This window comes from Centroberyx gerrardi, chromosome 16, assembly GCF_048128805.1.
Source record: "Centroberyx gerrardi isolate f3 chromosome 16, fCenGer3.hap1.cur.20231027, whole genome shotgun sequence".
In the NCBI taxonomy this organism is placed as follows: domain Eukaryota; kingdom Metazoa; phylum Chordata; class Actinopteri; order Beryciformes; family Berycidae; genus Centroberyx; species Centroberyx gerrardi.
Genome location: NC_136012.1, coordinates 21,172,527 through 21,194,709, shown reverse-complemented (window position 1 = coordinate 21,194,709; position 22,183 = coordinate 21,172,527). Strand labels below are relative to the sequence as shown.

The window sequence follows — 22,183 nt, the reverse complement described above, 5'->3', positions numbered from 1 at the left end:
AAGAGCTAAATAGGATTCAGACCATCCTACAGAGGAGGGGGTGCTAGCAAACCTTGGAACAGCCATATAGGTAACACACTAAGTTAGGTAATAGACCATTTACTCAAGTGGAGGGAGTGGTAACACGTATTGAAACGACCCTGTAGGCCGTACACCATCCTGCAGAGGAGGGGGCACTGACAGATATTGCGACAGCTAAGTGGGTAATCGACCATTTATACAGAGGAGGGCATGGCAGCAGATATTGGAAGAGCCTGGTGCCAGCAGTCTGACCCACGCACAATTAATCACATCCCACTGGGTGGCAGGACAGGGGAGAGGAGGAGAGATGATGATGATGAGAGGAGAGGAAGAGAGGGAAGGAGGAAGAGGGGGGGGAGGAAGAGAGGAGATTGAAGGCAGAAATCAGACGGGAGAAGAAGAGGAGATGAGAGGAGAGGAAAGAAAAGAGGAGATAGGAAGAGATACAGTCTGCAATCCAATTTGTCCTTGTTTGAGATTTAATGGTCTCATCAGTAGATTTTTATGTACTGTACATATCTCTCTCTCTCTTTTTTGCTCTCTTTCTCTCCCTCCCTCTCCCATATCTTTTAATACTTTCCTCTCTTCTTTCTTTTCTTTCTTTCTTTCTATCTCTCTCGCTTCCCTCGCCTCTCACTCGCTTCTCTCCGTGTCTTGGTTGCAGAATTTCATTTTCCAAACCCATAAACCATTTCTATTGGATTGGAATACAAGGGTGACAGATTATGAAATATCAGAAAGCAAAGAGCTGGCATTGTGTTCTTACATGCGCGTGCGTGTGTGCGTGCACAGACACACACACACACACACACAAACACACACACCTATATATCTGTCTCTCTCTCCCTCCCTTTCCGTCTCCCCTTCCCTTTCTGTCTTTCTCCTTCTTTGTCTCTGTCTCTCTCCTCTCTTTTTCTCTTTCTCTCTCTCTCTCTCTCACACACACACACACACACACACACACACAGCCTCCTGCCAAACCACATGGAATCGTTCAGTGAGGATCATCCCGTATCCCTGTTTACTTTGTGTCGGTTAATTTGATTAAGACCAATAACATCTGATTGTGGTTTTAGGGGCGGCTATTTTAACAAAACTCTTAACCATCAGTCCAGAAACAGGCTATCATTTACACCCCACTCCAAAGAGCCGCAACGCTTCAGAGGGCCCTTATTATTTTGACTTTTAATCTTTTTTTATCATTCGCCAAGAACCTGCCACATTATTGGAAGAGGCTTCTGCCTTTGTCCTTGAGGCAATCTAAGAAGCTTGCAGCGCTCAGCACCTACTGGTTTCAGCGAGGAACAATGCAAACATATATTTTTCAGCTAATTGAAGCGCCAATACAGAAACATTTTCTTGCCAACGTGTGTATTGTGTGTGTATTTTTCACCAGAAAAATAACACTGACTGAAATTCAAAATGTCAAGGTTTTATTTTAATGAGTAGTCTCTTAGTAGTAGTAGTAGTAGTTTTTTTGTGAGAGAAAGTCCTCGCAGTGCTTTGTTCGTCACCTGAAAAGCGGTCAGTCACTTTTGTTATAATTATAATTTTAGTCTTTAAACTTAACAAAGCTGAAGATTTGGTCAGTAAATACCTTAACTACTAATTAGCTCAGCCCCCGGTGGTTTTTTTTTGGTTGTGGTTGTAAACAGTTGAGCTTTCCCAGGGCGGTTTCCAACAGCGACACTCTGGAAATGTCAAGTAAATTGTGGGACTTTGCTTGTTCAAACACTGGAGAGTTTATTAAAGTAGCCCCTTCGCGTGCACACACATACACATACACACACGCACACACATATGTACACAACAATACACACAGGCGCACAAGCACACATGCACAGACGCAGACGCATGTCCAAACACACATACACACAAACAAAAAACACACACACACTTTTAACGCGGATCTGCCAGGGTAAAGCAGGCGGCATTAAACCCCCGTGGGAAAGTTCACCCCTGCCCCGCTCAAATATGAGACAATTCCCCCCCTAAAAGCCCTTAACTATTATGCCTTAAGGCCCTGAAAGTCCGTGTGCGACCTCATACACCTTTAGAGCCCAAAAGAAAGTCAACAGGGTCAAAAAGCACTTCACCTTGCAAGCTGAAATCCCCCGTTAGAAAGGGACACACACTGAATGAGGCACAGGCAGTCACAGTCACATATTCCACTCCACCTCTCTTTTCTTTCCTTTTTCTTTTCCTTTTCCTTTCTCTCTCTCTCAATTCAGTTCAATTCAATTCAGTTCAATGAGCTTTATTGGCAAGTTAAGGAACGATATTTCCAAACCAATAGGGTAAAAACCAGGGTTAAATCATAAAGAATGGGTAAAGATTCAACATGTACGTTACAACAGGTCACTTACATAAAATGACAATAGTTTATTTGCACACACACACACTTGCAAACAGATGCATACGCGTATAAAAACACATACATAAGCTCTCTTTCACACACACACACACACATTCACACCCTTAGAAACCCTCTATCTTTGTCAGGCACACATACACACACACACAAATAAACAGAAATGTGCACTCACTCAAAATTGCATGCACACACACACACGCACACACACACAACTATGGTGGTGGGCTGTACCATGGTGTGTCTGGCATGACTGATTATTTCAAGGGTCCGTGAATCTCTCTGTCTGACTCAGCTAGACAGGGCACAGCCGTCCTGCCCCCAACACACACACACACACACACACACACACACATGCACACACACGCACATACATCACATCATATCTGTCTCTCTTTCTCTCTCTCTCAAGCTTTCTAGCTGAATTTCTATAGATATAGATATCTTTCTCTCCCTCCGTCTCTCTCTCTCTCTCTTTTAGTGAAGGAGTGAATGGAAAGAGTGAGGAGGTTAAATGAACATGCGATTTATTTGACTGAAAGCGCGAAGTATCTCCGGAGTCTCTGTTAGCTGCCCTCTTTCTCTCTCGCTCAAGCGAAGGAGTGAATGGGGGGTGTGAAGGGGTTAAACGAACGTGTGATTGAAGGGGCGAGCGGAGGGAGTGAAGTGTCCATGCGTTCCCTCTTGCCTCCTCTGTAAAAGCTGTAATGAGGCCTCGGGGAAGATCCTGAGGGCTCTTCACACGACTGAAAGAGTCTTTCAGGCCCCCGGTGCTAGTCGGCCCCTTTTCAGCCGCCGTGTGGGAAAGCTGTGTTAGCAGAGCACTCGGAAAAATAACTCCCTGTTAGGGCGGCGCGTTCAAGACACACCGAGAATAGCGGACCAGGCTGCTAAGTAGTTTTAAACAAGAGTTGTTTTAAAGTGGTGTGTGGGGGGTACAGATGAATGGCACACGAGCGTTAAAGTAATAATCTGCGATATTTTCATATAAATAAATGCCCATTTTGCTCCTCTCTATCACCAACTGATATAACACAATGATGATTCAACCCATAGACAGTTCATTAAAGCTTTTACATTTGCTGTTCTTTCCCAGAAAAAAATCTTTAGTTTTTGTTTTACATGTCTGACAGTAGCAGTTTGTTTGGAATTAACAGAAGAAGAACTGCGATGTTAGTGTAAATAGCGATAGGCTGAACAGACAAAGAAGTGAAGATTTGCAACAGTTACATAAATTATTTTTCATACTGAGTGAGTCTCCTTCTAGCATTCGTGACATCCTGTAATGGCAAAAGTTCAATGCAAAACTATTTAAATGAAAAGGTGTTTTGTTTGTCTTCAGGTTTAAAAAATAGATTTTAAACTCAAGGCTCTTCTAACATCATTGGATGCGTTCAAATTGGAATTGCTAATTTATATCTACATCTACAAAATCAGTGTTGACACTTGGTTCACAGATGATTAAAGTACGTGCTTTCGATGGAAAGTGTGTCGCCTGCTAGTGTGTTTTTCCTGCTTGGCCAGGCCTCTCTGTGGGGATTTACTGCTTCACCTGTCTGACCCATCCACCCTTTTACCGTTCACTCCATATTTTATTTTCCACCGAATAACATTCTGCATTCAATCTTTCCAATCAATATCTTTTCAATCACTGCACTGGAATTCCAATTTGGGTCCTGAAAAGATTCAATTTAGAAAACAGGCATGTTAGCTTGATTTAGCTTGATAACATTCATAACAGCATAACCTTTCTGTTTGCATTTTATTTGTGGTATTAACATTGAACAGCGTTCCACTGGAAGGGTCACATTGAGAGAGAGGCCAGTTTGTATTAGCTTCAAATTGAAACTCCTATTTGGCATCTTACTGGTAATCAGATATCTGATCCATCAAATGGCCCATTAATTGCACTGTGATTGAATAGCTGTGTGGGTTTGAAATAGGTTGTATGGTTTTCAATTATAAAGCATTGTCTTTGCCACATGCTTATATATGAATATGTTTATGCATGCTATACTGTAGGCAGGGGGTGAGTTAGAGGGGTGGTATCCTCCCTGTGAACGTAAATTATGATACACATAGCCAATACTAAATGCACATTTAATAAACATATTTACAAATGCAGTGGATTCTATTACGCTAGCCGTTAAAGGAGAAGTACTCACACTAACACTAAGGGAGTTCACTTGATAGGAACAATAATGTGTAGCTGGGATCCTTCTTTCCTCTTTAAAACACGAGTGGTTTCTTCATTTTGTCACATCAGGGAGTTTTATAGTAAAAGTAATGCCAGCAATTATTAGAAACAATCTTATCAGTTGTAGTGACAGTGTAGTTGTAAGTACGGTCATAAAGTTGCTTTGTTTTGCTTTCAGTGTGTGGTTTCATTCGTACAATAGAGTATTGATCTGAGATTTCAGAGTGAGACCAAGTCTGCAGGCAGGTATTTTTCCTGGATCGCACTCCTGCTTGACCTCGAGACAATCCGAGGGAAAAACTATCCAGTTCAGTCTGTTTTGGACGGTTGGAGTTAAAGTTCATCCCAAAATGAGATCTCCAGCAGTTGAAAATGTCATGTCTACTATTACAAAACGTTTGATTACAAAATTACAAAACTAAAGAAAATTATGGTACTTTTTGTTATTAAGTAACTTAAGTCTCTGGCTGAGAAAATGATAACACTTTTACCAACTGGATCCTCTACGTTTGAGAAGCATTGAGAAATGATCTTCAAGTAATAGATTTTTTTTTTCCCCATAGTGGATGTATATAGCATTTTGGAAATGAAGTTTGTAGTTTTCGGCTTCTTAAAACCACAAAGATGGAGCGAAAAATTTTATTCTTTTTATCAGTATTGGCTGATTTTTGCTGTTCAGAAATAATGCTTCTACCTGAAGTTTTCGTGTGTATATCAGTGAAAACACAGAAACTGAGAAAGACTTCATTTAGATTCACATTGCAAAGGAATCTCAGTGAATATATAAGTCTGTTGCATTAATGGTCATCTGTTGCACTAGTGGACAAATCCCCCTGCTGTGTGAGTAGATTCCCCCAAATCCCCATAGAGAGAACTGAACATTAAAATGGCCGTTTGATACTCTTACATAAAGTTACATTTTATGACACGTTTTACACTGTGTGCAGGAGCCTAATTCAGACATCGGCGCCCTGCTTCCAGTTGGTTCCTTTTCACAGACCATAACTAATGTTAGTGATTACGAGACAGAATAATCGTATTGAGCGCGGAGTCAATATGGGTTGTAATCACACTCATAAAGTTACATTGTTGTGTTGTGTTTTAGTGGGTGTAGTAATTCAGACATTCTGTCAGTGTATTGATCTGTGTCTGTTAAGGCTGATTGAGCATAATAGAGACTAATAGAAAATACACGCACGCACATACACACACACACACACTTTCTTATATACACAGAAACACACACTGGCTCCTCAGGCTTTACAGAGCCAGACACAAATATGTATATAATTGAACAGAACTCAAGCATACAAACACAAACATGCACAAATGTAGAAATACATTGTTGGCATCCTGGAGAATCATATCTTAAATTATTACTGTTTTTCTTGACATTTACATTTGTCTTGCTCAAGAACATTTCAGCAGGACAAATGGCTTTTAATGGACATGCTGGTTGACGCTGGGATCGAACCTGTGACATCATGGTTACAGAATGGTCTCTAACCATGAGGCCATTTCGCACATTTTCCATTTCTGAATATGTGTTTTTCTGGTTGTCCACCCGCTAAGATGCCGTCTCCCTTTCACAATTAGAGGCATGAAAGAAACCACAGAATGCCCAGTGGGGCCTTGGGACAAAAATGAAACCATGACCATGGCCTTAAAGTGCTCCTTGTAAGCTCCTACTTCTGAGATCAGAAGTCAGAAATACATATAAAGCATGTCATTCTTTCAAGTGCTTTTGGTCATAAATAATAACATAATGGACCCCATAACAAAAGCAGGATTTTGGTGGTTGATGTTTTACTTTAGGAATCAAGCGGCACAATGTCACTTTGTGCTGTTGTGGGAGAAACTGTGTTGCAACATGTGAGTGAAGACAACAATACTAGTCAGTTACATTAGATGCCAAACAGGAACATATAGTAGTAAATTACATCATTACTATGAGTTATTGACATGGCTTACATGCTCTCCGCCCCTAAACGTCACATCGCAGCAACTCAAGTCTCGAAAATTCGAACTTTGCTAGTCGCATTTGCCTCTTTCTTGGGTCGTTTATGTGCGCTCAAGTTGTAATTGCGGTATTTCTGACAGTGTGTGAAGGCAACGTAAGTCGGTCTTTAGCTAAATCGAATGATGTGTGCTATAGGAAATGTTTCCCGACCCCGGCCTGCCTGGGACTGAGCCAAAACATCAACAATGTGATAGTCAAAATGAATAGCCGTCAATGGGAAAACTGAATCGATTTTTTTTTCAGTTCACAAAAAAAGTTTGCTTTTGTGGGATGCAAGATTTCTGCAGGACTCTGACAATATCTCCCTTGGTTTATTTGCCACGTTCTGACCACACAGTCATCAGGCATTCAATGAAGGATCGAACAATCAATTACCCGACAAAATGGAGCGGTCAAAGGCCACGGTCCTCCATGCTGCTATCTGTCTGTCTGTCTGCACCTGAAACGAGAACAAAATCTAAGTTTTCCAAACAATTTCTCTCCTAACATGGAGCGCACGAAGAAAGATAGATATCATTAGGCTTCATTTTGTCCACAAGGTCTTGAAGCGTTCATGCCTGAACCCGGAGGATCGATTGGCTGACAAAGATCACATGGTTGGACGCGTGTACGTTCGAATCCATCTCACGACCTTTGTGGCGTGGCGTACCCTCGCCGTCTCACCCGTCTTTTGTCTCTCTCCCCAGCCAATGTACACAATTCATGTACACTAACAGTAATAACCTCATGGTCAAAAGCTATTTTCCAGGGCACTACTGTATTTTTCATGTCTAGTTTAATACCCAGTGTCCAAAAAAAGAGCAGGGGATGTTTGGACCTCTACAAACAGCCAATTAATCCTATGGGTGTGTGTGTTTGTGTGCGTGTGTGTGTGTGTGTGTGTGTGTGTGTGTGTGAGGGCGAGAAGATTGACGAGTCAGGCATTGACCTCAGTGTGTAGGCTGCAGCAAAGACACATATGATAGCATCTATCTCTCTCTCTCTCTCTCTCTCTCTCTCTCTCTCTCTCCCTCTGTCACACACACACACACACACACACACACACACGCACACACACACACTCACGCACGCACACCCACCCACACAAGTGATAGCATCTCCCTGGTGGGTTGCCTCTAAAGAGTCTCCTCCATCACTGACTGCAGAGGCCCTTTTACTGCAACAGAGAGACCACTGCATCGAACACACACACACATGCAGACACACGCGAGCATGTACATGCTGACTCAAGCATACACACACACACACACACACATACAGGCACACATTAGGGTACACACACGTACATGCACGTATAAGCAGGCAAACACACAGACACACATGCAGGCTTCGTGCCTCTATTGTGCGTTAACACGTAAAGTAGAGCTGAATGGGCATTTTGTAATACAAACTTTGTGTCTGACAAGTAAACGGTGTTAGATGTTCCTTGTGCCCTCTTATGGCTGCAAAAACAACTAAATTAGATTTTCCCAATGGGTTTTTTCCTCTAATAATACATCTACAGGGCAGCAAGTAAAAAGTGGGGCTTTACATTGCTAAATCTGCATGACTGGTATTTTGTTTTTAAAGGGCAGTCCTGAGGTTTGTGTGTTTCAAAATACTCAAACTGTAAGGAATAAGAGAGAGTGAAAAATCAATAGAGTTTGTGCCTGGTTTTGAGCAACAATGAATGTTTTGTTAAAAAATGGCACCTACTCTTACAAAATGACTGGCAGAGCAAAAGTAAAACAAATTATATTACTTGTTAAAGGATAGTAGGAAAGTAGAGTCTTTGTTGGACAAAATCATAACAATTTTATCCACTGAATCTTTGATATTTTTTTTTTTTTACAGATATTGAAAAATGAACTTCTGGTCATTATTTTTCTCCAAAGGAGATACATAGCATGTAGGAAATCAACAATTCAATTTCAACAGTTGTGATAGCATTAATAATTGTAAGGGTAGGCTATAGGCTTTACTCTGATTATGGACAAAATGGTGATATAATGCTGCACCTTGAACCATCGGCACCACTGAAATCCACATAATCATTGCAACATACAAGCTCAAGGTACCATGGCTTTAATACAACAGTTACCAATGCATGTGTACTGTCTGAATTCTTTATTGTACATGCATAAGAATAAAAAAACAGGACAAAACACAAAAGATTGCTGAATAAGAGTCATAAGAGTCTCTATAGTGACCGATAAAGCACAACTAGCCATCTTTGTATCCTTAACCAATCAGATTTAACATACTTAAACAGGTGAAGCAGCCTGACTCTCAATTATTGGACATAACTTCAGTATAGGAAGCATTTCCCATCGTTTAGTGTAAAATCAGTTCTGGAACATGTGAAACAGGACAGTGAAATGCCATCATAGGAATCAGCTTCCTAACTGTAACGTCACTTTGGAAACCGTTGCAGCACAGCACATTACATACGCAGTATACAAAGTATTTTCCTAACCATCATAACATCAGTTGTGAAACATTTGTAAACGGGACAGTGACTACACAGCCAATGTTCCGGCTCACCGTGTGATTACATGGTAGAAGTGTGGTGCTTTGGATCTGTCGAGGTCGCAGGATTAGAAAGTTTAGACTGTCGTAAGGTGGGGTGCAGAACCAGTGGAAAATCCCCATCTGGACCAATCAGATACTTTACACTCTAAAACAGACGAGTTGAAAAAAAACATGTTTTAGAAATCCACAAGTATATTCTGGCCATTTCCCCTTATTTTACACAGCGCCAGCTCTTGTCGCACTCCTAAAAAACATATTGAAGATTCTGAATGCGTTGTCATGAACCCAACGCATTTGAGTGAGTTTAAAAAATGATACGTGTCAGAGAAGTGCTGTTATATTTCATCACATCTGTAGGAACAACACATGTTCAGTAATTTCAACACATTTTTCATTTCAATTTAGACATTTAGCTGATGGTCTTATCTAGAGCAACAGCAGAAAAGGTCAGAGTTTGTGAATCCCATCACAAGCAACCCGAGGAACAATTATTATAATTATTATGACAGTATTATGACAGTTTGCTTAATTTAGATATTACCATCATTTGAAAAAAAGATTAATAGCTCATAATGAAGGCAATCTGTGGCACTTTCTAAAGGATCGTAGCTAATTAAAGTCCAGATTGAATGATGAACTTCAGGTAACGACTTCTTTCTTTTCCAAAATGGATCTATTTTTTTATGCTCTCTTCAATTCCATGAGCAACAACAATTTTCAAGAGTGCAGCCATGGCCAGAGGCGTGTAAAATAAACTGGGAGAAAATGACCAGGATATAAAACATAGTTGTGGATTTCTAAATGATGTTTTTAGTGTTTATCTTGGCCTAAGTCGGGCCAGGCACTACTTTATTAAGGCAGAGAGATGGGAGGGAGGGAGGGAGAAAAGAGTGAGTGGGAGAATAACTGACAGGGAAATTGCAGAGGGAAATTATTGTTATTCCACAATTAAATTATATATACTGGGTGGAATCACCCCTGACAGGGCTGACCATAGCAGCACTCCTGTGTGTGTGTGTGTGTGTGTGTGTGTGTGTGTGTGTTAGTGTGAGTGAGAAACTTAATCCTTCTACCAAGGCCATTGAGGCTACACTGGCAGGGAGGAAGGGAGAGATGTAGAGAAGGAATCGGAAGGAGAGAGAAATGGAGAGAAAGAAAGCAAAGAAGTAACATCAACAGAGTAAAGCAAAACCGGTCTATTTTAAGGATGAGTGGGTGTTAGTAAAAACACAGCAAACCTCCGGTAATGAGCCTATTTTGAACAGTTGTGACGACAATATGTAAAACAAACCGCCTTTCGTCTTAGTCTGTGAAATTCGAACTCTTACCATGGTCATACTGTATGTTTGGGCACAAACATATTGCCGATGCGCTGAAAAAATCCTTTTATCTTAAATTTGGCCACATTTTTCAGAAAGACAGCTGACCTTGTCCTGGTCCAAAAGCATTAAAATGAATTGTAAAATGAGGAAAAATGAATGGGTTTCAATGGTGAAAATGACCAGTTTTATTCCATTCTTCCTGCGTAGATGATTCTTTGAATACACAAGGATTCAGATGATATGAAAAGCAAACCAGCCCTGTTTTCTACCCAGTGAAATCAATACAGATTTGGGCAAAAACAAACAAGCAAAGCGTCGTTTTGGCTTGTGTTGATGTTGGCTCCCACAAGCCACCACAATAATTTACACTTCATGCTGAAGAATAAATTGTAGAAACCCCTAGATCTCTAACATGTATCCCTCATTTACTCAGGTGTTCAATTTTGACTACTTTCCATACTGAAAATGTCTATAATTTAACTTCTGAGTCACTTAAACAGCCTCACAAGTCATAATCTGCCTCAAAATATGTACTTACTCAAGCATCTATGTTTTTCATGAATGTGAAATATGAGTGGTGTGTAGTCTTTTAGTTTGGTGTTGTGGTTCATTAGTGCATGTGTGTGTGCATGTGTGCATTGCCTCAGTCATGAGGTTAATTTGGGGGGGAAGTACCTGAAATGTATTGTTGGTGTTCCCCTCCCCGAGTGTTTTGGGCTATGCAGCTTTACTCCTAGTCTGTCAATGCAATCTGAGCCCCCTGTGGATTGCTTTGATGGGATAGCCGACCTCTGAATGTATTTCTTTCCCTCCGCTCTGCGCTCTCATCTCTGTCTCCATTTCTGTACGTGAAACCCATTGAGAATCAATAGGTGCTGTTTTTTCAAGACAGAGTGGGATTGCATGTGTGTGTGTTTGTTTGGCCGTAATGACAGCCGACCGTGTTTTTCATTCCACTTTAGGTCGATACTACATATGAGACAGAGCTTAGTTTATGAGAGAGCTAATACTCCGAGACAGTAGTGACCTGCTTATGAGTTTGAGATGGAAGATGCACAGTTTATTGGTGTGTGTGTGTGTGTGTGTGTGTTCATACATGTGCATGTGTGTGTGCATCACATAAATAATGAGCATAATTAGGAGCAAATTAAATTATTCATTTCAGTTCTGTCTTGTTTCAAGTCATTTGTTGTAAATGTTGTTCTGTGTGTTGACATTGATCGATAAAATTATTGAAAATTCTCTATCAGAATGTGTTGAATGGGGTTCCTGGGTCCAACGCTCATGTGCCACGTTCAAGACACAGGGGTCCATGTAAATTTAAGTAAGAATATAAAAAATGGCAAATTTGGAGATCTGATTGGAGTTACTGATTTGATTTGATTCTGTGAGAGGTCGGGGGAAAGGTGTTGACAAGGATTTGAACCTGTGTTATGGAGAGCCATTTTTTGACTTGCGTCAGAGCTTAACCACCAGACCAGTCTGTGGCACCAGGGCTTTATTTTTCTAACAATCTGTTTTTCTCTTTCTCTTTCTCTCTCTCTCTCTCCATCCAGCACCCTCAACAACAACAACATCACCCTCATCCCCCTGTCCAGCTTCAACCACATGCCCAAGCTGCGGACACTGTGAGTAATACACACACACGCACACACACACACACACACACTCACAGAAATACAGAAACACACACACATGCAGAAACACATCAGCACACATGGACGGGAAACACATACTCAACATGTGCAGATGCTCACACATGTGCCCTGTGATTATACGCACACACACACACACACACACACAGCGTTGCAGCAGGGTCTGTGTGTGATCATCTAATCATGCCATAATGAGAGACCGACTCTTCTATTGTTTCATGACTGTGAATAATCATGTGGCCATTACTGACACACACACACACACATATACACAAAAAACACACACAGAGAGACGGAGATGGATAGAGCGACAAATATGTGCATGCGCGCACACACATACATACAGTACACAAACACACACATGCACACACACTTGAGTAATGGCAACCCCATTAATACCACAAGAAAGGCCTGTTTAGGCTCTATAGTTCAATCTGCTTTGATTCATTAGGGGAAACCTCCAATACTGTTCTTATTGCAACCACAGAAACGCACACACACACACACATAGAGACACACACACACACACACACTCATACAGTTGTGATCCAACATGACACTATCCTCCAGGGCAAATCTTTTCTGATTGATGGGAGGGGGCTTTGATATGTGTGTGTGTGTGTTTGTGTCTGTGTTTAGATGTGCAAAAGGGGCATCCTACAGTTGCCAAGGCAATGGCACGCCAACTTGTCGGGTCTCTACCCATAATCCCTTGGGACTGTCTGAGAGGCAGACCATTGGTTGCATTCCTGGTGGCCACACTAGAGCTGGATTCCACCAAACTAGCATGAGTAGAATGGGATTTCCTTTCCAAATTTCTTTAGTGGTCACTTGTGTGGTCACGCAAGCCTACTAGCCATTCAGAAATGGCGTTTTGAGTGGGAATACCCAATCTACATACACTATACACTCAACTTCTGTTACAGTGCACACACACACTGCCAACAACTCAGGAAACCCGTCTCCAGAAGTCCATTCATCCTCATAACCATTTCTTGCGGTGGAAAATTTGGCTGCCATTCAACAACATTGAACGACAGCGTCCATCAACAGCCAATCACAGAGCAGCGTTGCTAAATTTCCCGTCTGCTGCTGCAACACTATTGGAACAACATGTAGAAATCAGCCTTTTAGAATTGGAAAAGAGTTACCAATATCCAATATCTTTTAATCAGAAGCTCTCCTCTACTCCTCTACTGTTTTCTGTCAACACTGAGTGATTGTCTGCTTTCCTCCTCCCTTTCCTCCTCTTCCTCTCTTCCTCTCCTCTTCGTCAGTGTGTCTCCCTCCCAATTCAAATCCCCTCTTCCTACTCGTTCTTCTTTTAGTCCCATCTGTCTCTTCTTTCCTCTACCTCTCCTATCATCTGCCTCCTCTGTCCTCCTCCTCTCTCCTCTCTCTTCCTCTTTATCGTTTCTCTGATCTTCGCCTCTTCCTACTCCTTGTTTTTTTTGTTTCCTCTGCTATTCTTCTCCTCCTTTCTTCCCCCCACCCTCCTTCTCCTCTTCATCATCTTCCTCCTTCACCTCCTCCTCTTTCTCCTACTTGTGTACCTTTTCTTCCTCCTCCTCTTCCTCCTCCTCCCTCTCTCCTGCATATCAAGTTTTTCTGTCTCTCACTCCCCCCCTCCTTTCTCCCCTTGTCCTCCTCCTCTTCTTGCTGCTCTTCCTCCTCCTCCTCTTCTTCCTTCTCCTGCACTGCTTCTTCATCCTCCTCCTCTTCCTCCTCCTCCTCCTGCTCCCTGCCTCCCTCTGTATTAAGTTTTGTGTCCCTTCTTTCTTTCCCGCCCTCAGATCCCTCTATTGAGTTTGTTGCTTTTATAAAAACGACTCATTCAATCAAATGTTTAGAGATGTCCCTGATTTGATTAGCGGGGAAGTTAGAGAAGTTTGTGTGTGTGTGTGTGTGTGTGCGTGTGTGTGCGTGTGTGTGTGTGTGTGTGGGTGTGTTGGAGAAAGCACTTCAAGGTGTCTAATGAAAAGGCTTGCCTCCCCTGCCACCTCAATCTATAGTATGACTCTTTCTTCTTCTCAATTTCTCACTCTCCCTTACACACGTTCACTTTAGTTTTTTCTGTCTCTCTCTCTCTCTCTCTCTCTCTTTCTTCTTCTCTTTCTCTCTCTCTCTTTCTCTGCAGTATCCATCTATTCTATTAGCAGTAATGATATCGCCCCATGGTGTCTCTCATTCAGAAACTCAAACCAGTGAAAAGATTAGAACTCCCACTGCTACTGTGTGAGTGTGTGTGTGTGTGTCTGTGAGTCTGTCTGTCTGTCTGTCTGTCTGCGTCACTCACTGTACTAAAGATTTGCCCAGTACCCGTCTGGTGCAAATACTAAGAATAAACACCCAGCCTCCACACACACACACACACACACACACACACACGCACCCACCGCTTTCACCCTACCCCCTGCCTGTTCCCATTCTCCCCTGTGTTTTAATCCTACTTGTCAGTAATTAAGGCTGAGCCGGGGGTGGGCCGGGACGTGGCTATCTCCAGGCGGGGGTCTGACTATAAACTGGATTTATAATGGGAGCGCGGTATTAAAACCCACTGCCCCCGCTGCTAGCATCAATGAGCCCATCTCTGTTCCCTAACAGGATTTGTCCTCTGCTTTATTACAAAGGGAGGCCTGTCTTCTGAAAGGCTAGATAGCCCGGCTGGCATATAATACGCTGACAAGACATTCTGCCGTTCATCCACCCGCCTCCTCTCTCTCTCTCTCTCTCTCTCTCTCTCTCTCTCTCTCTCTCTCTCTCTCTCTCTTCTCTCTCTCTCTCTCTATGTGACGTGACTTTTCTCTCTCACTCTCTTCCTCTCTCTCTCTCTCTCTCTCTTAAAGTGCCAAATCCAGTCAGTGCAACCGGTAGACAGTCAGTCACGGCGCTATGAAACTTCATCACAGCGTGGTAAAAGTAATTTTGTACAAATGTAGTCTCTTCTTTATTGAGCAGTATCTAATTAATAAATAAATTAATAAATAAGTTTAATCTCACATAATCCTCGTTATATGCGAATGAGTTTCAACGATGTCACATGACAAGAACTTCTGGGTTCTTCATCTGTTGGTTTGCATGCACCACTGTGATATAGTGATGTATGCAAAATATATTAAAGTGTAGCTCAATAGAGGGAGATATCATTCTCAATTCATTATTCTGTTTTTATTCGCTGTCTCCTTTGCTCGTCTTTTCATTCACTCGTCCTCTTTTTTTGTCTCTCCTCTGTCCCCATCTCTCTGTCTCTCTCTGTCTCTCATTCTTGCGCTCACTTTCTCTCCCTCCACTCTCTTCATATTGTCTCTTACTCGCTCCCTCATTTTGCTCATCTTTTCATTCACTCTGTCTCTTTCTTTCATTCTCTTTCTCCTCTATTCCCATGTCTACCCTTTTTTCTCATCTTTATCTTGTTCTGTCTCTTGTTGTCTCCCTCCCTCCCTTATTCCCTCCATCTCTCTCTCTCTCTCTCTCTCTCCACTCTTCATATTGTCTCTTACTCGCTCCCTCATTTTGCTCATCTTTTCATTCACTCTGTCTCTTTCTTTCATTCTTTCTCCTCTATTCCCATCTGTGTACCCTTTTTTCTCATCTTTATCTTGTCTCTCTCCCTCCCTTATTCCCTCCATCTCTTTCTCTCTCTCTCTCTCTCTCTCTCTCTCTCTCTCTCTCTCTCTCTCTCCCCCCCCCCCCTTTCTGAATAGATTGTGATTTAGCCGTATGTGTCCTCTCTCTAAAGCGAGTCATATTGTCACAGACCTTGGGGAAATGAGAACCGAGGATATTACTGTGTGCGTGTGTGTGTGTGTGTGTGTGTGTGTGTGTGCGCACGCATGTGCGTGTATGTTTCACCGAAGCGACAGCCTCACTATCGTGCCCAACGATGGAAGCTCTGAAATATAGTGGCTATTTGAATGCAGTCTCTAAAATACATTTGAACTTGATGAGATGTGCTTGGTTTAACTTCACCAACTTTTTTAATCTCTCTCCAAACTAAACGTGGCACTCGCAAGATGAGATAAGATAATCGAGTGTTAATTGTGTTTTTCGTCTTGGGCCAGGTCTCATTATGAACAGGATAAGAGGATTTGCACACACAAACACACACACACACACATAAAGACAAACACCCTCCTGCAAAAAAACACTCAGTTATCCTTCACCTACACACACACTCCTATCTTGCTCTGTTCTCACTCTCTCTCTCTCTCTCTCTCTCTCTCTCTCCCCCCCAGTCGTCTGCACTCCAACAACCTCCACTGTGACTGTCACCTCTCCTGGCTCTCTGATTGGCTCAGAGCGAGGCGGGGCTTGGCTCCCTTCACCCAATGCATGGCCCCCGCCCACATGAGGGGCCTGAATGTCCCAGATGTGCAGAAGAAAGACTTTGTCTGCAATGGTGAGTTGACGCACATCGACACACAAACACACACACATAAACATATATATATACAAATACACATAAAAGATTCAATTCAGATATTACAGAGGTTCAGTATAACTAAAGGACACACTAAAGTATTTCTAGTATTTCTGTAATATGCAGTACGCTCCTTATCACAGGGAATGATTATATATGACTTTTAGAATTGGAGATAGTTATAAAAATCCCATTTTTGGAAAGTCTTTATTGCCACTTTAGTACCATTTTTTTCATTGACTGTCCATTTTTACCAGTTCTCGATATTTTATTGCAAAAAAGAAAAAAGAAGAAATAATGCACAGTGCTTCACATGTATCTTACATTCTCCTAACTGAATTTAAAGATTTATGTGTAGAAATCTACAGTGAAGAGTCACCCCATGTGTAATTGATCCTGTCACACAGACATTTAAAGACACCTTTGTTAAGTTTTCACTATTCTGTATATCCTGAAGATAGAAACATCAACTTAATACAGGTTCAGTCAACTACAAGGCAAGCCTCTAGTCTCTTTCTTTATTTCTTGGAGAAAAAAAATGAATTAAAATGTAAAACTCAAATTTTTGGGGGAAAAGCTGCCACAAAATCAAGCAGTTTGGGTTGCAGTAATCACAAAAAAAAACCCTCTGCAAAATCCTGGAGGGGCTGACATCAGTAGCATCAGTACTGTTAGCTGCCATAGACATTAAACAGTATCTGTATTGCAGTTACATAGAATTTACACAGCAAGTGTAATCAAGTTAAAAATCCAGTATCTAAAGTAGCGGTGTTATCACTGTTATAAAACTGACCCAGAATCAAACTCAGCTACATTCTGTAACACTGATACAGAACTCTACACTATAGAGAGTGGAGTCAAGTAGAGGTTCACTACTGAATGTAATACTCTTGACTTTACAACATTGACACAGAGGTGTACAATATAGAGAATGCACTAAACCAAAAGGCCTGTGTTAGAAGCAGCAGCGTTATCACCTGCAGACAGAACAGCAGTGTCTTCATAACACGGAAAGAATTACACAGTATAGAGAGCGTAATCAGCTAAAAGGCCGGTATAAGAGCAGTAGTGTTATCAGCTGCAGATAGTATAGGGAGTGTTTATAGGCGTCTGATTCAGCTCTCTGTGCTAATAGACTGTCAGGCGGCTCTCTCTTTATTAGCCTCCAGCCTCGTCTTTCTGCCTACATGCTCTGTACCAGACCTCCTCGTGCTGCACTTCTCTCTTTTCCTCCCCCTTAGGCGTCAATAACGGGCCTCTCTCTCTCTCTTTCTCTTTCTTTCTTTCTTTCTTTCTTTCTTTCTTTCTTTCTTTCTTATTGTTTCCTGCCACCCCTAATAACATCGTCTCAATCCTTACCTCCCCTTTTCCTTTTCTTCCTTCTCTTTTTCCCTTTACCACGTCTTTCTCTCTCTTTTTTTCTCCTTCCTTCCCTTCCTCTCTCTCCTTTCCTACCTCCTTTCTCTTCCCCCCTCCCTTTCCTCTCTCTCTCTACGTCCCTCTCCTCTCTACGTCCTCCGTTCTCCCTACCTCTCTACCTCCCTACATCAGCCTCTCTACCTCCATGTCTTCAACCGCTCCATCCCCCATATGATATTTTTGTGCTGAAGCTGCCGATAGCTGATATTTTATACCAATATTCAATATCTTTTTGAACATCTAGTTTCATTTTTATTCTTGTCAGGGTGCAAAATCATCTGAAACAGCATTTAGACTGTCATGTGAAACTAAAACTCTCCAATAAAACCCAGACTAATGAAATAATTTTAGGTCTTAAAGTCAGGGTGACCCACTGCACCTATTCAGTGGTACGGGAAACTGGGATGAATTAAAAATAAAACATTATTGAACAGTTAAATCAATCAATAAAATATGCAAGAAAACAAAACTTCATTGCAGGTTTTATAGACTGTTTTTATGTAGCTGTGGTCAGGGAGGAGCCTGGACCACATGGCTGTATTTAATAAAGGGCCAGTATCGGCCTGATGTATCAGGAAACCAATATATCGGTGTAACACCCCCTCCCCTCCCTCCCTCCCTCCCTCCCTCCGCAGGTCCAGCCCAGTCGGAGTCGAGGACTTGTGTTCCTCAGGTAGCGGTGTGTCCGTCCAGCTGCAGCTGTAACAACAACATCGTGGACTGCCGTCGCAAAGGCCTCACCGACATCCCAGCCAACCTGCCGGAGGGCATCGTGGAGATGTAAGCCTGCCTTTAACTTTACTTTCCCTGCATCTTACACACTTTCTGTTTTGCGCATCATGTAGATTTGCTGTTAGTTCATATTATTGTTTTCTTCATATTAGCGTTTCCTTTTCGTAGTCATATATTGCTTATATATTGATGTTTTTGTAATGCTTCCACCTATTTCATACTGCCTATATTTCATACTTTTGGTATAATTTCACACTGTACATATTCTGCGTTCATGCTTTTCTTTGTTACAGTAAGTTCTGCTGTTGTTATTTTGTGCATCCTAATAATGCGGTAATCCATACTTTCCAATACTTTTCATTCATATAATCGACTGGACATGTTGTCGTTTGTTTATATGTATCTAACCAACATTTGCTATAATTTCATTCATGGTTTATTGTAGTTTTCTTAGCTGTATCCTATTACTATCCACTGCTACAATGATGCAGTTCCCCCACAGGGATCATTAAAGTGTCATCTTATCACAAGCTGAAACACGTGATTACACACACACTTGCATGACTTGAATGCACATGCACGCATGTACATAAACACACACACACACACACGCAGGAGTTTACTAGATTCCCTCTTACCTGCATTTACGTGAAGGAATATGCCAAGAAGAAAATCCATACATGACATTAAATTATGCTAAAAGTCAAATCGTTAAGATCTCATTTGCCATGTTGCCTTCTGCGTGAAAGGCAGAGAAAACATCATTTCTATTGTTTGGATCGCAATGGAGAGGAAATTTCTGGTCAGATTTCACATCTCCACAAGTGACACTTCAGTTGTGGAGATGTGAGTCCAGTCTGTTGTTGGAGGGGTTTTAAATCTGGAGGGAAAAACAGCAACACTTCTCCCTGAGTCTGGTGTTGTGTACCTTCCTGGTAAATCAGCCTTTGTAAGTTGGGTTTGTAAGGCAGAGGTGGTATGGACAAACAAACTTACAATACTTATTCTAAGCACACACACACACACACACACACTCATACACATAGGGTTAGACTTAAGGTCTAGCTCATCGTGATGAATCAACCACCTACCTGGCCACATAGAGTGCCTAGAAATCACTGTCAAACAGCTAGACTGTGTGTGTGTGTGTGTGTGTGTGTGTGTGTGTGTTTGTGTGTTTGTGTGTGTGTGTGTGTGTGTGAGGGAGAGACAGGTTAGCAAGCGTTGTGAGTTTCCTGATGGCATCTTGTTTTAGATTGCAGCCACACTCCTCTCTCTCTCCCTCTCTCTCTCTCTCTCTCTCTCTCTCTCTCTCTCTCTCACACACACACTCACACCACAGTGGGACGTGTTTGATATCCGTATTGATCGCTGTACCCTGTTTGTTTGTACAGAGGACAGCTGGTTGATTGCTCTGTGAGTAAAGGAGCAATTCTCCCCCGCAACGCTACGCCAATACTGCTATACCTCCCCAGCATAAGTAATGGACACACACGCACACACACACACATACACCAATGCATGTGCACATGCATATACAGTGCAAATAATGCAGACACACAGATTTTGTTAGGGAGACACACCCGAAGAAATGTACACACTTGAGCACAAATGCGTTCTTACACCTACACACACATTCTGATAGGGTCACACACACACCTACCTACACATACACACATTCTGATCAGGTCTCTCGGACACACGCACACGCATACATACATACACACACACAGACACACACACAGACACACACACAGAATTAGGTTTGGATCCATTACAATAAATGTTGTTGCTGCAGCCAGAAACAATAGAGTGTAATAGGATGATGTATTGTCAGTCCTCCAATAGGGACAAAGTCATCTCTCTGCATGCTAGTGGCAAGGATCACTGCCAAGAAGTGTGTGTGTGTGTGTATGTGTGTGTGTGTGTGTGTGTGTGTGTGTGTGTGTGTGTGTGCATGCTAGAAAGCCAGTCTATATGTATGTGTTGTTTATGTGAATGAAGGTACTGTATTTATTTGTGAATGTATGACTCTCCGATGTATATATAAGACTGCATGTGTGCATGTGCGTGTGTGTGTGTGTGCATATGCCTGCGTGCATATGCAAGTGTGCGCTTACAAGTGTGTGTATGTGTGTCAACTCAAGTCAAATATATTCACAAAAGGATTTAACGAAACACGTTTGTCTCAAAGTGTTTTACTACATTAGACCAGCAAAGGACATAAATGCGTGTGTTTAAATGAGCCTCCATCAGTGAGTGTGTGTGTGTGTGTGTGTGTACTCACCCTACACACACTCACCTGCCAAGCCAATCTCCTGTTTCAATCTGTTGTTTAACCAAACAATCACTCAGTCTCCTCACCTTATAGATCTTTTATATTGCCCCTTCAGATGTCGTCCCCTTTACACATCCTTTGATATTGAGCCTCTAAGTGTCTTTGTCTCAACCTTGTTTTACAGCGCCCAGATATAATTTGTAACTTGTTGTGTGTGCAGATTGTCTTCGTCAACGTCTGTATGTTCTTGATTTATTTTGACCCCTGAGTCGAAATGAAGCGTTGTTGGCTGCCAGAGGCCCTGGGGGGTGGGGGGGGGGGGGGGTTTAGTGAGGAAGCCAAGCCAAGAAACAAGCACCTGTAAGGGTGATGTTGCATTTAAAGCCAGGGCCACGTAAGCGTTTCATTTTAAAAACACAGTTACTGGGAAGCAGTCACAAAGTGGTGCAATAAATCCAAACAAATTGCATTTAATCCCGGCTTTTGAGTTTGTATCATGAAGAATATTGCCCATATTGAGCAGTAATGTGACTTACAGCACAGTTAAAGATGACCAGCGATACTAAACCGCCCTGTTATATCACAACATGAAGACTGAGAGCAGAGAATTGATTTTTTATTTTTTATTGGAATATTTGAGGAAAACACTCTTAGTTTCCAAGTGAGTTTGGCAGTGAATTGAACGATAATAGCTAGAGATAGACAGGGGCAAGCTAAGCTTTTTTTGGAAAGAGGTATTAAATCACATCAACAGCGACTTGCAAGGAATTACTTAATGTTTTATTCAATAACTTTACATTTTTTAACCTCTCTCTCAGCATAGTTTTAATATGACTTGCTAAAACGAATACCAGATAAATGGATGGGGTGGATGGATGGGTGGGCGGGCAGATATGTGGATGGATAGATGACTGTGAGTGGCGGAGACAAGGGGGGAACCGAGGGAGAGAGGAGAGGTGGAGAGAAGGAGAGAGGGATGAGAGCGGAGGTCAAGAGGAGGACAGGGAGGTGGGGGGTGAAGAGGAGGAAGAGGAGAAGTGTGGATTAGTTCCCATTTATCATCCTGACAGCTGACCCTGCTGCTGGCCTTGGGACCTCAGCGCATCTTCCTCCTCTGCTCTGATTTCTCCTCTCCTCTCCTCCGTTGTCCTCTCTTTTCCTCTCCCCTTTTGTCCTCTCCTTCTCCTTTCCTCCTTTCTTTTTTCCCTCTCCTCTCCTCCGTTGTCCTCTCTTTTCC

At 42.1% G+C, this 22,183-nt stretch overlaps 1 protein-coding gene across 1 annotated transcript in view; it reads left to right on the top strand.

The window, feature by feature from the left end:
- The window catches only part of slit3 (slit homolog 3 (Drosophila)), a 268,893-nt gene that overhangs the window by 176,513 nt on the left and 70,197 nt on the right, over positions 1–22,183 (top strand). Inside the window, exons 7-9 of the mRNA XM_078289056.1 lie at positions 11,999–12,070; positions 16,333–16,496; positions 18,572–18,716. Of these exons, the coding sequence (XP_078145182.1) occupies positions 11,999–12,070; positions 16,333–16,496; positions 18,572–18,716 (381 nt within the window). The remainder of the gene's footprint in view (positions 1–11,998; positions 12,071–16,332; positions 16,497–18,571; positions 18,717–22,183) is intronic.